The sequence below is a fragment of the Varanus komodoensis genome, unplaced genomic scaffold, assembly GCF_004798865.1.
Source record: "Varanus komodoensis strain SLA01 unplaced genomic scaffold, ASM479886v1 scaffold85, whole genome shotgun sequence".
NCBI classification, from domain to species: Eukaryota; Metazoa; Chordata; class Lepidosauria; order Squamata; family Varanidae; genus Varanus; species Varanus komodoensis.
This window is the reverse complement of record NW_025336543.1, coordinates 1011511-1031948: the sequence shown is the minus strand read 5'-3', so window position 1 is coordinate 1031948 and position 20438 is coordinate 1011511. Positions and strand designations below refer to the sequence as shown.

Genomic DNA, 20438 nt, shown 5'->3' with positions numbered 1-20438 from the left:
AAATGACACTAGAGGTTGTACAGCCGCAGTTTTTGTGGATACTGTGATCCTTGTGGTCATGAGACATCTTGGCAGCTGGCCCAGGTTTAGAGGTGTCTCTTCAGCAATTCAGGAGCAGAGCCCAGCAATCACCTTAACCAGGCTTGGATCAGGTCATCCGAGTTCTTCCTTTGTCGCATTCTGAAGCCTTTAAAATGATCTTATAGTTCTTTAACTGTTGGTTTTAAATGGAAGCAATGCTTACTTTCTTTTAATTAATTTCCCAACCTGTCAGCAAACACTGGATTTGAGATTGCATCCTGAGAGCAACAGCTCTTCCATCCTATTAGCAAAATAAATAAATAAATAGTAAAAACTAAAAAAAAAACCCTACTGTATCAAAAAATGTGGAATAAGCTTCCATGAAACATTAGGGAAGCCAAAGTAGGAAACTGTGGCATCTTACTTTATGTGTATTTGCATTAATCCAGCAACAAGGCAAAGCACAAGGAGGATAGACTCTCCCTCATTATGTATCATGTATGTATTGTAAATCCTCCAATTCCCCAACAAATACCCAGCTCCACTTTGTGCTCTGCTTTGTCCCAGACTGATGGGAGGAAGTGGGCTACTAAAGACTCTAGCCAGTTGATCTGTATATCTGTATTGCTCCCAACACCCATCAAATGAGTACTAGCATTCTGCCTGATGGACATACAACTCCAAACATTCTGGCTGTATAATCTCCCCAAACGAACTTACCTCTGTAACATACTAGACAGCACAAGCATACTTGAAATGGGACTTATGTCAGAGCTGTACATGTATAGATCTCTATTTTATTTGTAAGAAGTAATGATGGCATGACTGAACAAAACAAGTGAAGTGTGCATGTGTGCTTAGGGGATGAGAAGAACTGGGGAATGGCAATTACAAGAAGAATGAGCAGAAAAAAAGATCCCCTTCCTATCCTCTATTCTCACTTTTGACAGGTTTCCCTTTGTTGCCAATAACATTTTGTTATCCATGTTATGAGTTACATCCTTGAGCTTTGTTCTGACTTATCACTGATAAAGCACAGGCTTTGCCCTGATACTTCCAGCTTGAGATAACCACATCAGAAAAAAGGAAGTGAGTAAAGGGACAAAGAAGGAGTTTGTGGAGAAACATGGGTGATAAAGGATGGCTATTGGTAGGTCCCAAAGAAAATAGATTACTTTGGGCTATGATGGGTTACTGAGAAACTGTTGAGTGACTATAGAATACACTAAGCCAGGAGTGGCCAGACTTGTTCAACAGAAGAGCCACATATGGTAAATGTCAGATGTTTGAGAGCTGTAAGCAAGTGTCTGTGGGCAGCAGGTGGTGAGCAGCAAGCAGGCGTTCATGGGCACCTGAAGCAGCAAGCCACAAAATAAACTCAAAGAACTGCACGTGGTTCCCAAGCCACATTTTGGCCACCTCTACACTAAGCCTATCTAGAAAATGTCTTTGGGAATTTTATTGGGAATTTGCCCCTTCAGATGTATCTAGAAGTTATGGTACATACATAATTTAGCATTCCTGAACAAAGGTCCTGGAACTTCTAGGAATCCATGGAATGCATGTAAAACATAATCATCTCATCATCTTTTTCCACATGAGCTGGCCAAGGTCCATATGCTGAGAACACAAGGATTTAGAACACCTTATCCTTTTATCTCTGCTGCTCAGATGCACTGTTCTTGTTGACAGTGCAAAAATAAAAAAGTTTAGATTTACCAAATTCATACTACTTATTCAATTTGAAAAGAATTTCATGGCTAGAAAACTTCAGAACTGCAGTTTAAGTGGAACTAAACAGATAAATACCTAGCAATGAGTAGTATTTAAACAGAGTAACTGTGCAGATTCCTTCATGCCTATGTATAGGACTACAAGTGTATGTATAGGACTACAATTACTAGAAGTGCACAGATGTGTTACTTGGATTGAGATCATTCAGGAGTTCATTGATATGACACAACTGTTAGACTTCGTATGCATAAGCATATAGGGTGTTTTCACAAATGGCACAATGAATGCATATTTCCAATTAATATGGCATTTTGGTATGTTGTTGTTACAGGTCTAACATGGAAACAGCCCAGGCAACTATAAATCAACAGTGGACAATTTGTGCCCTTCCAAATGTTTGGCCCACAACTTGTGCACTTCTGTATTAAACAGACATCTCTAACTACCTATTAATAATCTTTACTGAAGCTTGTTTCCCTGTATGTATGAACAGACCAGGTTTTAAAACCAGATGCCCAAGTACCATCACTAAAAATGGCTCTCCTAAAGGTGTGACCTTTCTAGATCAAAGTTGATCAGAAGCCAATTAAAAATGTGAAAATGCTGCAATGTGAACATCCATAATGCATGTGCATGTGACATCATTGCAACAAGCTGCATGAAATTTAAATAGAAATTTCTACATCATTTGTGAAAACTCCCTTTGTGTGCTCCCAGCTATCATCTATAGCCTGCAAACAGCTAAGGAGAAGTTACTCTAATAAAAATGCTCTTGGCTGTTGGCAAGAAGCCATAAATGAAGGACAATCTATTCTACTAGTAAAGGTGATATTAGACAAGATATGTGCTTTCCTGTACTGGTAGTTCATTAGAGCAACCAAGGTAATATTTATCTTTTTGGTACTGTCAGATTAACCCAGGAAAACAGATATAAGGACATTTCCTGGTGGATGAGACAGGATAAGTGAACAGATGGCATATACAATCTTTTTTTTTTCTGTTTGCATTTAAGGGAGAGCAAGTAGTAAAAAAAAACCAGCTCAAAATATATTATATTTCTGGCTTGTTGTTTTAGAATAATAATAAAGAATGTATTTTCCTATGTACTCCATCTTTTAAGTTTTATTTATGGAAATAACTCACTTTTACCCCTCTGAAAATTTTCTACAGGAATTCCATGAAAGTAAGAGATTCTTCAACACAGAGATGACATGCCCCTAAATATACAAGAAATGGAAGGGACCACAGGTAGATTTAGGCAATTGTTTAATATACATCAGGTCACACCTGGGGATACTGCAGTAAACTAAAGAGATAACTAAGTTAGCTTATCGTGTCAGAAACTACTAAAGAGCTCGCAAAACCTTACAGACTAGCAGAGCTTTCATGGCATAAGCTTTCACAGAGAACACTTCATCAGATATATGATTCTCCTCAGCTGACAGACATATACATGACATTGTATACAGTCTTGCTTTCTCTTTCTATAGGTGTGCATGTACTATATGTCTGCCAACTGAAGATAAACATGCATCTGATAAAATCTAGTCCATGAAATATGCCACATAATAAAAATCTTTAAGTGCTACATAAGACCTGATGCCATTTTTCACATACTCCAAGCCCTTCTAATATAACAATCTAAGAATTAGTATCTTACTTTAAAAGTACTTTACCGAAAACTGCCACACTCCTTTCTACAGATGTCCACAGACAACTAGGCATTCTGACCTTGTCACACCACAGCTAAATTATGCCTATCACTTCTACCCAAAATCTGTTTTTAAAGGGCTTGATCACCGCTAGAAATCCAGTGCTAGAGCATCCCCTACAGACAACTTTACTTTCACTGAAAGAAAGCTGACCAGGCATCTAAGAAACTGGTTCCATTATGCAACTTCTTTTATCATCAAGATATTACTCCTAAAGTTCAACTGAAAAATCTAGTCTTGCTCTCTATCCAGAACAAGATTCTGCTCTCCTTTCCACAGGTACTGCAGCTAAGCCATGTGAAAAGGAATGAACTGAACAAGTTCAGTCACCAGCTGAACTTGAATTAAAAGTGTAATGCAGCTGCAAAAAAGACTAATGTTGTTTTAGACTGCATTAATGGAACCAGTTTCCAAGTCATGAAAGTAACAGATCAACTTCACTCTGCATTAGTTAGGCCTCATCTGGAATATTGTATCCGGTTCTCATTTTAAGAAAGATACAGACAAATTGAGAATGAAGACAATCAATTGGATCATACCTCAAAAATCCACCATGTTAGAAAGATGAGGTAGAATTGCATATACAGAATATGTTTGTCTCCCAAAACGCTAGAGTGCTGTGCAAATCATACTTCTGAATCTCTTACTTCCAGTATATGACAATGTTTCTTTCTCCCTCTTTTCTACTTCCTTTCATCATTATAATCTCTCTCTTGCTTTCTGTGAGCAGCTGCTCTTCAGATATTCCTTTCTCTGATCTTCTCAGCTGTCACTTTTCAACTGTCACAGATGATTCCAACCCCCACGTTCCATCTGCCTTCTAAAAGGGTAGCTCTCCCACGCAAACAGGGGCTCTTCTTTCGCCATTATTCTCCTTGAAACAATTCCAGGTCACTTGAGACACAAAGACACTATGGAGCCTTTGGTGGGATCCAAATTTAGATACAGGTTTGAATTTAAATTGGTTAGCCTTCAAGAGTAGTGCAAACAGAGTATGAAGTATATGAGGAAAGCAACATGTATTGACTTAGAACTGAAAATACATCCTCACACCATGTGGTCCTTCATATGAAAAATTTGGAATCATTTCCAACACTACAAGGAAGTACCACAAAGGCTCCGAGGAGGATGCATGGCACAGGACAGTGTCATTACATATCACCTGGGAATAGCCAAAGCCCAGATTACATAGACCTCTCTTACTCTGAGCTTCAGAAGCTAAGAGTAACTTCAGAAAAAATTCATAAATTACACAATTCAGCCAAACACAAAATTCCCTAAATGAGAAAATGTGAAAGATGCTATACACTCTTTTTGCAACATAGTGGTTTTCCTGGTGTGATTTCTCTACCTTCTGTCACTTGGTCCACACCCAAGTGGTGAAAGCCATGTCCCAGTTCATTTCATGGCATTTCCAATAAAAACTTTCTTGAATAGCAGTGCTTGGAAAGACCTGGGGCTAAGCTGAAGACCAGCTGCCATTCAGAACAAACAGTACTGAGCTAGATGGATCAAATCTCATAAAGCATAAGGCAGTTCCCTATACTCTGAGAATAGCTAGAAGTGTTCTGCTTCATTCTGAGACATTATTCACCCCTTCTCACTTCCCTTCATAATTTCAAATGCAAAATTTATGAGAATTATACCATCTATGCACATCATCAACCCCCACTTAGCACATTTGTGTAAGATGTGATCCACTCCTATTTTTAGAGTTGAGGTACAGGTGCACACATTGCTCAACCACCACTATCCCTACAAACTGAGCATTTAGAATTAAATAAATCACACTAGTTGAAGATAGAACAGCTTGGTTTCTAAGCAGAAAAGTGGAGGAGATGCCAGAGAGGGTGTAGAACTAATAAATATGTCCAGAGCTTATTAGTGCAACCAGAAAATTAAAATCCAATATGTCTGGAGGGCATCAGGTTTGGAAAGGCATTGCAATGATTTAGGCAGGTAAAGACTGTAGCTCTACTAAAATCCAGAAAACCAAATATTATCAGGACAGCTGAGAAAAACTTCAAAAGGACAGCAAATTAGATCCAGAGGCCCTTAACATTTCCAAGACAATGGGCACTGCCCCTGGAAATAACAAGCATATGACCTCTGGGCTTTATTCAACATGGGCAGACCTCAGAAAAAACTGGAAAGAAGTAAAGCTGGCATAGAGGGATCACAAATCTTCTAGAAATAGCCATGTATGCTATCTTTTCAGTCTTATATTTCCATGCATCTTAAAGTACTTCCATGAACACTTGAAATTTGCAAAAGTAGCTCAGAAGCGGACCTCTAGAGAATAGTGAAGATGGCAGAAACTGCCAGGAAAGTAGTATCAGGAGTTCCAGTTTAAGTCTATACAGCATGCACTCAATGAAACCATAGGCAGCCAGTGTCCATGGGAGATAGCCCAGTAGGGGCTTGCTTGATGAACCATTTTTGCTGTCCACCTGGGACTGCAAAAAATAGAGTTGGGTTTAAACCCATGGCAGGCCACAATGCATGGATCAGGTTGAGATTCTGAATATTATGCTAGCATGCAGGCCTATGTGACCCTTTTTGACAGCCAAGTCAAATATAGGCAACATAGACGTATCACATTCTTTGTGCAAACAAAAAAAATATGTACTGCTTCAACAGAGCCTGCTACCTAACTTCTGCAAAATGGCTTCTGTGCTCTTCTACTAGTAGAAATGTGAAAGCTAACTGAAATGTGAACTTTTTCACATTTTAAAATGAATGTATCCCCCATACATTTCTTTCCTCTAAATGCATGTGCAAAAATAAACAGAGTTTAGCCCTCTCAGAACAGTCTGTGCTCTCCGACTCAGCATTTGAACCTCTGTCTCTCCACAGAATTTTCTCCATAAGCAAATGGTCTCTCTAGTGACATATAACAGAAAACACAAAAGACAATTATTGCATTAGGCCTGATTTTGCTATGGAGAACAGCGTGGACTTTTCCAAATTTGTGCTTAAATATTATGCACATAGAGAAAATGCACTATCTACAGAGATAGAACAGAGTACATAGCTTCACATGACTGGCACTCATACTCAGATCCACGCCTTCAAATGCACCAGGGCTCATCATACTGACAATCCTATGAAAGTAAAGCTCTGTTGTTATGGTGTCTACTTATGTTATTGATGCAGCTCTCTTCAGAAAGGAAACGTACTTTATATACACATTTCAATAGGACCGGTACTACAGAGGAGTTAATACCAGAGAAAGGAAGGAAAGGAAATTAAAAGTGAAAAGTTGAAAGCCCAGCACATGACTCTTCCTCTATCACATCTGTGAATCCTGGAGCGTGAGTGTAATTGTCTGAAATGAGTCAGACCAAAGGCACAAGGAAACAGTTGCTATAGCAACCATCCTCACTGCTCTAATTCCACTTAGAATTAAAACGATATCAAATAATTTAGGAGCAAATGGAATGTGGCAAAGTCTATGGGTGCCCATCTCAAAATGTCCTACAAGATATAAGCCTCTTCCTCCTCCCTGAGTCACAGTCCAGGGCTCTCCTCTGTCCTCAAGCACAACAACAGAAAGAAAAAGAAGGCAAACCTGCAAGGACTGCAATGAAGAGACCACCCTAACCTAGACAATGTGTGCTACATTGGAGATTAAACCTGCTCTTGGTTGGTGTCCCAAATCTGAAATGGGCTTTACATCACTGAATTGGAGATGTGGATTTCCCAGACATTTCCCAAAAGGATCAAGCAAATCCCAGAACTCCTTTCCAGTAAAGCTATGGAATAGTCTCCACTGAGGGGAGCACAGGAATAAGATAAAGCAATTAAAAGTAAAATAGACTTTTGCTGCTCTGCATGAAACACAGCATTCTAATTTGGGCTTTGCCCCAAAAGGCGGGATATAAGTAATATAATTAACAACAAAACAAAAATTTCAGGAGGAATGACAAAGAACTCTAGCACAGGGTTTTGTGTTGTTTGGCATAAATTCCTCTGCAAAAACCAGAGCAACCTACAATATCTCCACCCTCAACTTACCAACAGTTAACAATGATCTTATGCATCCACTTCTCAACCACACAAGAAAAGTACAAGCCAAAGGGTTACTTGACAACTGGCCTCTGCTGGAATTCAGCTGTATTACCATGCAGCTACACTCAGTTAACAGTGCTACCCCACACAGAATGTGTCTGTGCTAACGGCTCCCAATGGTCCAGCGCAGAAGGCAGGAGGAGGAAAGGTAGTAACAAGCCCTTTGAATCAGGAACAGTGAAAATTCTGTACTTGTGACATTCTGTGGAATACACACAACACAGGTGCAATGGTTTGCGCATACAAAAGGGGATCTTTGAGTTTTCTTCCTTACAGCACCTCCTTGTGCTTTGTCATGAACTATTTTTAAAACTCATTTGAGCTCAAAAGTCAACTGTTATGTGAGGTTGCTGATTGGAAACAAGCAAACCTCAGAAGATTCTCTCACTAGTTGTTGTTTTTATTGTTCAGTTAATGGAAATCAAAACCCTTTGGTGCAAACAAAAAGGGGTTTTGGTAATAGCAAAACACAATATTCTGATCTCAAGAAATAACTTGTATTGAGGAAAGGTTACCTGTGAATTACTCTGAACTATGAAGTCATTAAATGCAAATCTTTGTCCTATATACATTACCAAAGACAACTCTTCAAAATAAACACACACACACACACACACACACACACACACACACTGGTTCATGCTTTGAATTATGATTAGATGCCAAGCAAATAAATCATTTGAGAAGGTCATTCAATAAGAGAAACATCATATACACAAACCAGAAAGACATCAGAACCCCAGCAAAGATTTCTGCAGTTTCACTGGGACTTTAAATCTGTCAGCAGCTGTGATGTAACTACAGCAGTTTCTCCCCAGTGAAGAATAATGCCCCAGGTTATTGACTCACATGAGAGAACAGTCAGTAGCCTTATTTGGAGCAGGGTTAGGAATTCCTGATATTATAGATATTATACAACTTCATGTTTGTCATATGTAGAAAGCTGTTTTTCCTAGCAGAAGGCTCTAGGCTTATACCACTGGAGAAAAAAATAGCCTCAATTAAAATATAATTAATAATTATGTCTTAGTTGATGTTTAAACAGTGAGCAAAGGCTGTTAGGCATATTATAGTAGGTAATGGAATTCCTAATTTACTAGAAAAAGTATAATATAGGCTGCAGTACTGAAAGCTCCTCTCATGCAGTTTCTTCAATGCAGAAAAGGTCATAACCTACTCAGAGGTAGCACTATGGCAATAATCATCATTCAGGGGAATATAGAGCAACAGAGAAGAAGTGGTTCTCTTTTCTATTCTACTGAGAAGCCAAAGTAAATATTTTGCTAGCTGCTTTAGATGAATATATATGGCATTTACTGTTCTCCACTTTGTTGACCATCCTGTTCTTTCTGCTTCCATCCTTTCCAATCCACCTCCTACACAATTCCAGATGAGGCACACGATTTTCTAGAGGTTGTTCTCTACCTTGTTAGCTCCCTTCTTTCCTCAACACCCTGCTTCTCAAAGCCGCTTCAGTTCTTACAGTGAAATGCATTGAAGGCCATATTAGCATAAACCAGACTGTGAATGTTTCCCATGCAAGTTCTTTGAATAAATCTATGTCATCATTAAAACATGCAACTGCACATTTGGCTGCTGGCATTTCCTTGAAATATCTAAGATCAGCATGTGTAGATACCTTTCTCTTTAATCACCTGGCCAATTCTTCTCAGAGCCTCTGCTTCTCCACCCATTTGTCTCTTGAGCTCTACAATAGTTTGACCTGCATTCACCAATCACTTGCGTGTGTGTGTGTTTTACAAAGCCTGTGATTTCAGCAAAACCATTTTGAGGACACAAAGAAACATAGAAACAGAGCAAGTCAGAAGGGGCCTCCCAGGCCATCTAGTGTGACCCCCAGCTGTAGCTGGCTCCACTCATGACATGCCTACCACATGCATGTCCGGACTATCCTTAAAGATCCACACCAATGGGACTTCAACCAGCTCCCGCGGAAATCCATTCCATACCCTAGGGTCCTAACTGCCAAGACTTCTAGTGGGGGTGACTCTAATCTGCGCTGCTAAATCCCCAGCCTCATCCGATCCCCCATGTGGATCTTCCCCATCCTGCTTTGGAGAGAACACAGAAGCAAAATAGTCATTTAGCATCTGTGCCTGTTCCCTCACACCAGTCACCGAATCCCCTTCCTCCTTAGAAAGTGGTCCCACCACCTGTCTCCCCTTCCTCTTGCTATTTCCATGTTGATAGCAGCCCTTTTTGTTGCTCCTGATATTCTTTGCAAGTCTCAGCTCATAATCAGCCTTAGCCTTGTGAAGAATCCTTCTGCAAAGAGCCTCCTCCTCCCAGTATATGCTTTTGTCTACTTTCCCTAGTGCCCATTTCCTATGGAGGTTCCTTTTACGCCTAATGCCTTTTACCACTTCTCTTCTCATCCATGGCGGTGCTCTCCTTTGCCTCCCTTATTTGCTAACTAGCAGGGAAAATAGAACTAGAACTAGAAAAGTTATATGAACGCTCCCAAATGACACTGTACAGGTTTTCTGGCATACAATTAAATCTACATTAGGTCACAGGTTTGCCAACATAAAATCTTTACGTTTTTGCTCCGAAAATTGCCTTTCTGGTAAGGTAGAATCTTACATTGATAAAGTAAGCAATAGAAGATTTTGAAGCTATTTTCTGCAGCCCAGCCAAGCCTTTTTGAGCATATTTGAGAAGTGCATGGTCTCTGATGAGAATTAACAGAAGTTTAAGTGGGTAGGAAAATAATACGCAAAATATTCTTCAAAAACAATAGTGGCTTGCTGAACACAAAAGTGTCCCTAAAATTATGAGATTTTATCTCAGGCCTAGTTTTAACAGGTTGTGTTCTTACAATAATTTTGCCTGGTCAAGAGAAGACTATACCAGTTTCCATCAGAGACCATTTCATGCTGAAATATAGTTTTCTGCATACATATCTCCAACATTATGCCTCAAGTGCATAGAAATAGGCTCCTACCTGCAGCGATTCCTGTCTTCCCACCCACAGTCACAGCCACAGATGTGCTCACTGTTACCACCTCAGGTAGACCACCTTCTGTCAAAAGACAAATACAGCAGTTTCAGTAACTCATCCTACTTCTCCTTTGCTCCTGAGAAGAGGGTCTCAGAACAGACTCTTTCATAAATCAAGCACAAAAGTCACAAACAACTGTTGATTTAATAAAACTATGACAGGATTACACCATTTTTAGGCTACTGGTTCTTGAGAGTTTATCTGCCTGAATGCTCCTCCAGAAGGGGAAATATCTCTTCAAGTAGAAAGCTAACATGTCAGGGAGACAGCTAGGCTAGGACCTTTCCCCCTGCTAGCTATGTCAGGAATAGTCTTCACGTGGCTTTCATTCATACCTGCAGTCTGAAGTGACACATCCTAGACACTGCATCAGCTGCTATTTGTGAGAACTAGGTCAAACAAAACTTCCGAAGTAGCTTCTGTGCTTTTCTGAGCATAAAGGAATATTACTTCATAACCCACAACTAGCATAATAGAATTTCCTAATTCTCAATGCTAGAGGATGATATTTATGCCCATATTTCCCAAACCAAACTATGATTCTTATTGAAATACTAAAATAGCAGATCCATGCATGGTATTTTCTTAGAGAAATACAGATCTGAGAGGTGGGAATGTTCTCTCTCTCACACACACACACACTCACACACACACACACCACACACCCTCCCTGCTAAGAACTAACATATCCTGTCAACGTTGCCTGTGGAAGTTTATGAGAAATAAACACTGTGAATGACTTGAGATATTTATCATATGCCTTGGTATGGGACTCTAAATGTCCTTAATATTAAACTACAGCGTGAACTGTTGTTACTAAAGAAATTACACAGTCATAACTAGCATAAGTTTTAGCAGGAACTACCAAGTGGTTGCTAGGGGAACCATGAAAAGTTATTTCAATTGGCTGCAGCATGTATGGAATGCAGTTAAGGCCAGTATACTTCCTGGTGGTAACAACTTCCCCTTTCTGCATGTGCCATTCAAGCCTCTATTCATCAAGACCAAGGGAACTGCCACAGGCTGTCCTCACACTGAAAGTCCTCCACATGAACAGCTTCAAGTTTGAGCTTTTAAAAAAAGGGCTCCTGCAATTGTGACAGGTTCACAGGGTACGTAGTAGGCAGATGAGGGGGTCACAGGCACTCCTCATCTGCCTACTATTTCCAACAGTGAAATACAAGAAAGCCTGAAGTTGGTCATTTGAAGGTCTTTTGTTGACAGGAACTGCATCCGTGAACCAAGCCAGTGCAACAGCCTGTAATGTTCCCTGGCCTCTATGTTTTTTCCCCTGTCCCTCCAACAAAGTGTACTTGCTTAGTTTGAGAAATTCCTGTGCCAATCAATATTTAGTTTATCAGCAGAGGGACAAACCTTTTCGAGCTTTGTAATGCAAAACTCTGCCAAAGGATGAGGCAGAAACAGGTGACTGTGAGGGCTGAGTTCCAAGAAGTAGTCAAATAATTGTCAGCCCAATGGGATAATGACAGTTTTGATTCATTGGTGATCTTGAAGAAATTAACGACTACTCATGTGGGACAGCTGCTGCAGCCCTTTTTACCACGGAACAGGGATACAATCCCTTCCAATAATTGGTGCACCAGAAAATATTCTATAAGAGACTAGTTTTTCCAAACAGTAGATGAAGTATAGACTATGCCAGTTCTGAGAACAGTTGAAGGGTTCCCATGAAGTTACTGCATACAAAAAAGTTCCCTCTACACAGAAAACTATCCGGGAGAAGGTTAGGCTGAAATTCTGTCATCTAGCTTTATATTTACAATTTGTTGATACTGTTCAAAGCTGCATTCACCTTCAATCTGCTGTCTGAACTGGAAGCTGAGAAACATGCTCTCAGCTGCTGCTTGGGAGAACTGAGCTTTGGAATCAAGTATAGGCTAGCTTTGTTATATTTCCTCATACTGTGCAGCTGTTCCATTTTCTGTGATAACAGGGACATTTTGGAGGTCAGGATTTCTGATAATATTTTTTATGATTTTGTTCCTTTCCAGCATTTTGCCTTACTGAATGTTCTGTCTCAACATAAGGGGTTTCCTTTCTTTTCCCCCACAGCTCCAGCCCTTGTCATTGCTTTTTATTCTTGGCTCAATCACCAGTGCCCAATGTGTCCTGAACATGACTTTGCAGCTTCATTCAGTTCTAGCCTCAGGTTTTGTGCAGATTGTTTTTAAAGAAAACCCTGAATTAAGTTGATTTGTGGAAGGGCATTGCACAGACCTAAGGGAGCACTTCTTCAGTTCAAGGACACTCCTTCTGCATAGTATTTATATGCATCAACCATTATCCTTGCTGCATTCAAAACTATGCCCCCTTCTTTGTGCAACTTTGGGGATAGTCAAAGGACACTCAAACCCTACAGCAGGATGCCATGTGACCTCCTGGCATGTGTACACATACAGCACAAGCCCTAAGGAAATGTAGGCTTTCAGTTCAGTCACTGGACATGGTACAAATTCCAACTTCTGACCTTACCTTTTGCATGTTGCCCCTCAGGGAATGTAACATAATTAGAGTAATGTGACATTTCTCTCATCCTGGGCACATATACTCTTATATATCGCTCCTATCTACATGGAGCAGGAGTTGAAAATATCCCCACAACCTTCACATCAAGAATGGAGACAGACAAGCATTTTAAAAGGAGTTCATAGAGGGTTGTGGCAGGCAACATTTCCATAGTGTACATCAATTTTTCTTTGATCCCAATGTCAGTTCTGGTCAGATTTGTTTTTGCAGGCTGAACTGAAAACTGAACTTTCTTCAGAGGGTTCAGAAGAAATATCCTGTACAAGTTCGTATTAATCCCCAGTGATTACTATTCCAAGACAGAATTTTTACCATGCAATGGGGTCCTGTAGAAAATATTATGACACTCAGCACATTTACACTGATGTTCAGCTCCACCAAAGAATCAATGCATATATGACTTGAAGCACCCTCCTAAATACCAGACACTCGGGTTTGAACCAGTGGTGGATGAGGATGCAAAGCAGGGATGAGGAGTCTGCTTCTAGCGCTAAATGGAAACTGACCCTCTTCCACAATTTAGCAATATGGGATCTTGGGAAACTGCCTTATACTGTACCAGGCTATTGGTGCAGCAGTTGTTGTTATGGAGTTACTATGCAAATACTGTGCTTTTAACTACCAATGGTAATATTGCATTGATTTATACTTCCTGCTTCCTGTTCTTACCTTCGACCCGGATGCAGTAATAAAGCCCTTCATGACTCCTCAGACTAACAGCCTGCAGTGTCATCAGTTCTATACATGAAACAGTAGTGTCGACAATGACTGGCACTAACTCTCCAGAATTTTAGACAGGAGTTTTTTCAACCCATTCAGAGACCTTCTAAACATGATGCATATTCTCTATCACAGAGCCAGAGACCCTTCCTTATTCTGCTGCTTATTTTTCTTCCTTTCTGTCCAGCTCTGAAACTTGCTGCCAACCATCTAAGGGAAAAATCTTCAAATAGTGGAATGAGGGGAAGTAAAGTGGGGGGGGGGTCACTTTTTTCTAACCCCCATGCTGCATTTTTTAATAAAAATTCACTCACGCATACAAACACACGCACACCCCTCTACTTTACAGCTCTCACACATTCATTAGGTTCATTCATAATAAAGAAAAATGAAGGGTGAGCTGTTGTCCTGAAGTAACTATTGTGAGATAAAATGTTAGCAACAGAACAAAGTGGCACTAGGTAGCAGAAATCCAGAAAGGTGATTGCTGGATCTATGCGGTATGTCCAGGCACCCTCTGAGAAATTCAGAGGGTTTTCAGATCATCAGGAAGTGTGAATACATGGAGGGAGTCACTGTTAACAGATCAACAGCTACAGGAACCTCAGCAAGGCTTCCAAAAGCCAGACAATAAAGCTTCCAAAGTTTCCTGAACCCATTCATGAACACCAACAGATGCACCGCCACTTTAGCCTCCCAGATTTTTCAGATGGTAATTCTGTATGCTTTTGTATCTCTAGCATAGCAAGGCAAATTTATGAAGGAATAGCTGTTAGGCATGATTTGATGTCATAGCTGGAACTCCCACATTTGGGAACAGTATACCACTAAAGACCAATTGTGAAATGGGCAAGGAACAGCAGAGGAGGACTCTTGGTCTCATTCCCTGCTTGTGACATTCTCAAGGTATGGGTTATGGGTTGGTTATTGTGGAAAACAAGAAGGTCCAATAGGAAGACCCTTGGTCTAATCCAGTAGGACTCTTCTTATGATCATACGTATCAATTTCTATCACAAATTCTGTACACAATCGAACAGCAATTCCAGAAGCAAAGGAGGATGAAGTTGGCAAGTTGCTAAGAGATGGAAGCAGCTGAACCAATGGACAAAGGTAGAGGATCTGAAGGAAGAAGGAATGGAGGGAGCAGTCAGCCTATGAGAGGAAAGCCTGGAGAAAGTGGAGGCACTTTCTTTCATGACTTCATTTTCAGGCCTATCTTCCCTCCCCAAAGGGATGTCTAAAATAACACCTTAGGTTATGGGATGACTGATTTTTGGAAGTGTTTGCATCATTATCACAAAGTGCTATTGGAGATGGGTGAATCAATGTTGAAAACAACCAACAAGCTTGTTGCTCAGTTAACAGACGATCATAAAAGGCACTGTTATGGGGGACAATAAACATGGAGGGAGAGGAAAAATGCTTCCTCCCATCTCTGTAGCATATTCTTACATCTAGAGGATCTGGGTGGAGTCAGATACACACAGAAATGTTTTTTGGACCTGGCTCAAACTTGTTTACAAGTTTTCCAGACATATTACTAACAGAACACATATTTATACTTTTGAGTACTTCAGGAAGGGGCAGCTGGCAACTATAGAATGAACATAAAAAGGAAAAGAACAAGAGATGGCTTTAGTACTTTCCAATGCACACATTTTATCTCCTGGTTCACCTTCCCCCCGCCCCCCTGCCTTTCTTATTGTTGACTTTGCCACCCACCCTCCCTCCCACTACATTGCCAAAAAAAGCTTGGCGGTGAAAGCATTGTGTACTGTGATGACAGGCCTAAATGCAGAAGAGTTGAGCAAGCAAGCAGTGAGAAAGGTTTCAAAGTCATTTTAACCACCATGTAGTTTCCAGACTTCCCATAGTCTTTCCCCTATTTGGTTCTTATTATTGATTTAACAATATAATCAATTTCACTGGGGTATGAAAGGCAAAACTTTCTGAGACTGTACTGAACAGGGATGACTGAAGTTAGAAAAGTGACTGCCTCCTTTATATCACAGACATTTTAATGCATAGAAACCAGCTCAGAACTGAGAAAGGGGAAGAGAGGTTTCCTGCCTTGAACAACCTTGGGGTAAACACATCTCAAATTAGTAACTGATTGATAGACTGGCATGTACAGCTCCCCTTCACAAATCTAGGTGTGCTCCCACCCCCTGCACATCTATCAATTACCTTGATGCAATTTTGACACACCTACTGTGTGATTAATGAAAGCATATGGCACAAATTGCCCTTAGAGAGCTTCTGCACTGGGCTAATTTTGGCTGCCTAAAAGTACCCTTCTGTGTGTCATTTTTCATGGGGTGCAGAGCCTGCATTACTGTACTGCCATGGCAAAAGGCAAGATTTGACAATGACCAATACAGTCTTCATTTAGCAAGTAAGCTGAAACGGACTCTACTCAGTTCCTGAGCAAACCCACGACTATCCCAGTTCTTTGTCAAACCAGCTAACAAAATCTTCTCACCTATGCGATGAGAAGTCTTCTTATACAGACTACTAATGATTACAAAACGATTTACAGGCATTTCTTCAGCACTCTGCTGTTTCTTCAGCTCTAACCCATAACCTGATAAATGTTCATGAACAGAAGCATTTTCAACTGGGGAGTGTGGGGACTGCGTCTGCTGACTGCACCTGACCATCATGAGTGTCAAGGTCCTGTCTGCTCAAACAAACACCTCAGTATATACAACCCAACATGCAGAGATTCCCTAGGCATCCTCTGTAGGCAACCATGTAGGTAAGACTTTGGAACGTATGGAGGCCTTGTGTGGCAAGTGGTCAGTGGGCATGATTCTCACATGCCTTCATTTCTGTGCAGAAAGAATGGACCTTAGCTCCCAAAGGGGCTTACTCTTACTCTTTTTTGAGGGTAGGTGGGGAAGTGTTGATTGAAAACATCCTAAGTTTCTGATCTTCACTATACTGAGATGCTGCCTTCTAACTTGTACAATTTATGTTCAGTATTAAAACACATGAATTACATGGCATTACCTGCAGTATCTTCAAAAGAAATACTATATATGAAGCTCCCTGAGGGATGTTCAGCTGCTCGACGGTACCAAAGAGGGAAGTGGTCCATGGTGAAAATGCTCTCCTTATCTGCACGGGTCAAGAACTTCCTGAAAGGAAAAAAAATGCATCTTTTCCCCTTTTGCCTGAAAATCCTGATATCAACACTTTAAAGGACTCTTTAAAACTCCTCATACATTTTAAAGGAATCACTTGGATATATCATTTTACTCATGCAGTGTGTGCATATGCACACAAAGAAACATTTTAGATTTCCCTGGATACCACATTCCACACTGCATCAAATGCAGGAACATTCAACAACAACAATCTAATTCAATGTTTTCTTTTTTTCTGTTTGTTTTCCCTTTACTTTTCCCATGATGTCCCACTCTCACTCATTCACTCACTCTAATCCTTGTCCATGCTGAAGTTGCATGATGGGAGTTCCAGTCCAACACACTTCAAGAAAGCCAGACTGGGAATACTGTTCTGACTGTTCTATTCCTATTTAGCTCCTTTATCAAGAGACTTCTACTTCCCAGAACCTGAGATTTGTGGGACTCCTCGATCCCAACTCTATTCAGTGGCATGATTTTCCTGTATAGTTTTGGGGACAGGGAGTATCCATTCCTACCTCTATCCTCTCCATTCATTAGTTTTTGTGTCACACGTATCCATACCCATTTGACTAATATAAGCTGTGTCCTTACAGTGGGTAAGTTTTATGGCAAATTTGTGAAGTTCAGTTCCTTAATGTTGTTGTATTGTGCACACTTAACTGGCAGCAAGCTCCATTTGAGCAAAGCACTGCTTACTTGCAGGTAAACATGGATAGGATTGCACTGTTGGCTCTTATGCATCAGTATTCATTTTCTGTTACTCTTTACACCCCACAGCATCCACTCCCAGAAGCAGCCTGCCTAATGAGCCACCACAAGCATAATGACTGCAGCTACAGGGTGAAACATGCCTACTTGCAGAGCATGTCTTGCTTTAAAGGACCCAAGGCATATTTTAAAAAGGTGTGTACTTACTGTACACAAGAACCATTGCAGAGAAGGACAAAGCTGTTGTAGGGAATATGGTTACAGCTCACAGTTGCAGTTTACAAACATTTTAGGACCTAACAGAAATGCTACACATCAAGGTGAGCTTCAGACAGAGAAACTAAGCTCCCAAACACGTTTTTGGCTGTATAAAGAGGTCTCCTTTCCATTTCATCCCCAAAATAGCACTCTGCTATTTCAAAGGCATGCCAAGCAATCAAAGTGAGAAATCAGAACAAAATGTTTTGTTTAAATGAAAAGTTGCAGTGTGGACTATATGGTAGAAACTTCATGATCCAATTTTGAGTTATCAATAACTTGTTAGCTAAGGTTATGCTTATTTATTATATTTATATCAGACCTTTTTTCCTTCCAAGGAACTCAAGGTGACTTACAGAATTCTCCTCCTCATAATCTTATCCTCACAACAACAACCCTGTGAAGTAGGTTGGGCTGAGAGTCTGTGACTGGCCCAAAGTCACCTAGTTAGCTCCATGATTAAACATTTACACAAACAAACATGCAGAACTTCTATTCAGCTGAATCATACATATTGCATGTCAGGAAGCCTCACAAGTGGTTGGAATCAATTAGAATTTACAATATTTACTTACACCATTCTTACACTGATCAACTGGTTTCCCAATAAAAAGTAATCTGACTTAACCAGCCCAACCTACCTCACTCTCAGCCCAACCTACCTCACAGGGTTGTTGTTGTTGTGGGGATAAGATGGAGGAGGAGAATGATGTAAGCTGCCTTGAGCCCTTTGTAGGAAAAAGGCAGGATATAAATCAATCAATCAATCAATCAAACCACCCTTCATAGTCTATTCATCCCCACCCAATTTCTGGGGCATTTTTGAATGTTATGTTGAGAATGAAACATCAACTGAATCCATACACTCTAGGAAGTGGGCTACTCATGCACACTTGACATATGATAACTAGATCTTCAAGTGATCATTTGCATATAAGGATGGACTTTCCTGTCTCCACATTGTACTGGACAGAGTATTTTTCCACTGGAGTTATTTCATACATTCAGCTCCTAGTCATCATATAATGTATATGTGTGCGTGTGTGTGTGTGTGTGTGAACCTAGCTTTGGACCTTGACAGGTCCTGATGGAAAATGTATATTTATTTAGAATATGTATATCCTGCCTAATTTGATGTAGAAGATGTTTTACATTAAATTTTAAAGCCAGTACAACAACATGAAGAAAATAAATGGGCTAAAAGCAGCAACAGATTACAAATCAGTTTAGCACATGGTTTCTAAATATGACAACTTAAAATAGTGATTTCTTTGTGCCAGCACCTTGCTTCAGGAATGGAGGAAAGGATATGTTGGGATATGCAAGGAAGCAGGGAGAGGAGAGGCTCTGGATCTACTGATTCTACATGTCACTCAGTGCCCATTCCTGCCCTCAGCAAAGTTGATGGGCTCAGAGGCCCATCCAGCTAAAACGTGACAGAGGACAGAGAGACTAAAAAATCTGTCATTCCTCCTGCTTTGCAAGGTTCTTGCTGGCAGGACTCAAGATGGATAGAAAGCTCCAAAATCTGAGTCTTCAATCTAAATATCAGTCCTGTAGAATTGCACTTTAAAAGGTTATTACAGTGTTAAAATATTTTGTAGCTCCACATTTTAAAAAGATATTTAACTAATGTTTAACTGGAAATTCCCTTGGGGGTCCTATCTGGACTGAAAGGTAAATCAGCAATGTAAAATAAAATAAAGGTTTTCTATGGTTATCCCTGGAAGGCTTGGTAAACCAAGCCTTCTCCTGGAGCCTAAAAATAATAAGTCCTAGGCTGGTATATTTGGGGAAAATGTTTCAACTTCAGGGAATTAAAAAAAAAGACTTGTCACTGATGGCCAACATACCTAGTTAATGAAGATGGAATCGTACAGAGCAAAGCCTCTACAGGAAACAGGATACCCAGACAGAGGTCTTTCTCATTGTCTGATTTTTCGCCCTAGCAATGGCAGAAATTGAGCTAGGACTTTCTACATGCAAACTATGTGTTCCACCACTGAGTTATGATTAGTATCGTTCAGGTGGTATTTTTTATATGCCCATCATTTCATATAAGATGCTACTAAAGACAAGTCACCATACATGCTTTTGTAACTACTGAATGTTCTCCCAATCTACCAATTTACTCAAGCTTGACGAGTACAGTATTTGTTGCAACAGGTGGAAGCCCTGGGAATGGGTGACACAAACACACCGATATATAGTCTTCTAGCCAATATATGAGCTTTTACCATACCAGAAGGATTCCCCATTGCATAAGCCATCTTTGGAACTTCTTAGGTCTCGTAAAAGGCTAATTTTGAAAATACTATCTTTCTAATACAACAGATAATTAAGAAAAATAGCTAGGTTTGATTAGGCCACTTTCTGATGGTGCAGCAGTATTCAGGTTTTGCAACAATCCCATGGCTAATAAAAGCGGTGGCAACACAAGGAAAGTTTGCACTTAATGACAGCCAGTGAGTTAAACAACCCATGGGCTGTCC

At 40.3% G+C, this 20438-nt stretch overlaps 1 protein-coding gene across 1 annotated transcript in view; it reads right to left on the bottom strand.

Moving 5' to 3' along the window:
• Positions 1 to 20438, bottom strand: part of CACNA2D4 (calcium voltage-gated channel auxiliary subunit alpha2delta 4) — a 172033-nt gene that overhangs the window by 73904 nt on the left and 77691 nt on the right. Inside the window, exons 25-27 of the mRNA XM_044416980.1 lie at positions 16841 to 16968; positions 10879 to 10895; positions 10504 to 10564 (exon numbers count right to left, since the gene is read on the bottom strand). Coding sequence (XP_044272915.1) covers positions 10504 to 10564; positions 10879 to 10895; positions 16841 to 16968 — 206 coding nt within the window. The remainder of the gene's footprint in view (positions 1 to 10503; positions 10565 to 10878; positions 10896 to 16840; positions 16969 to 20438) is intronic.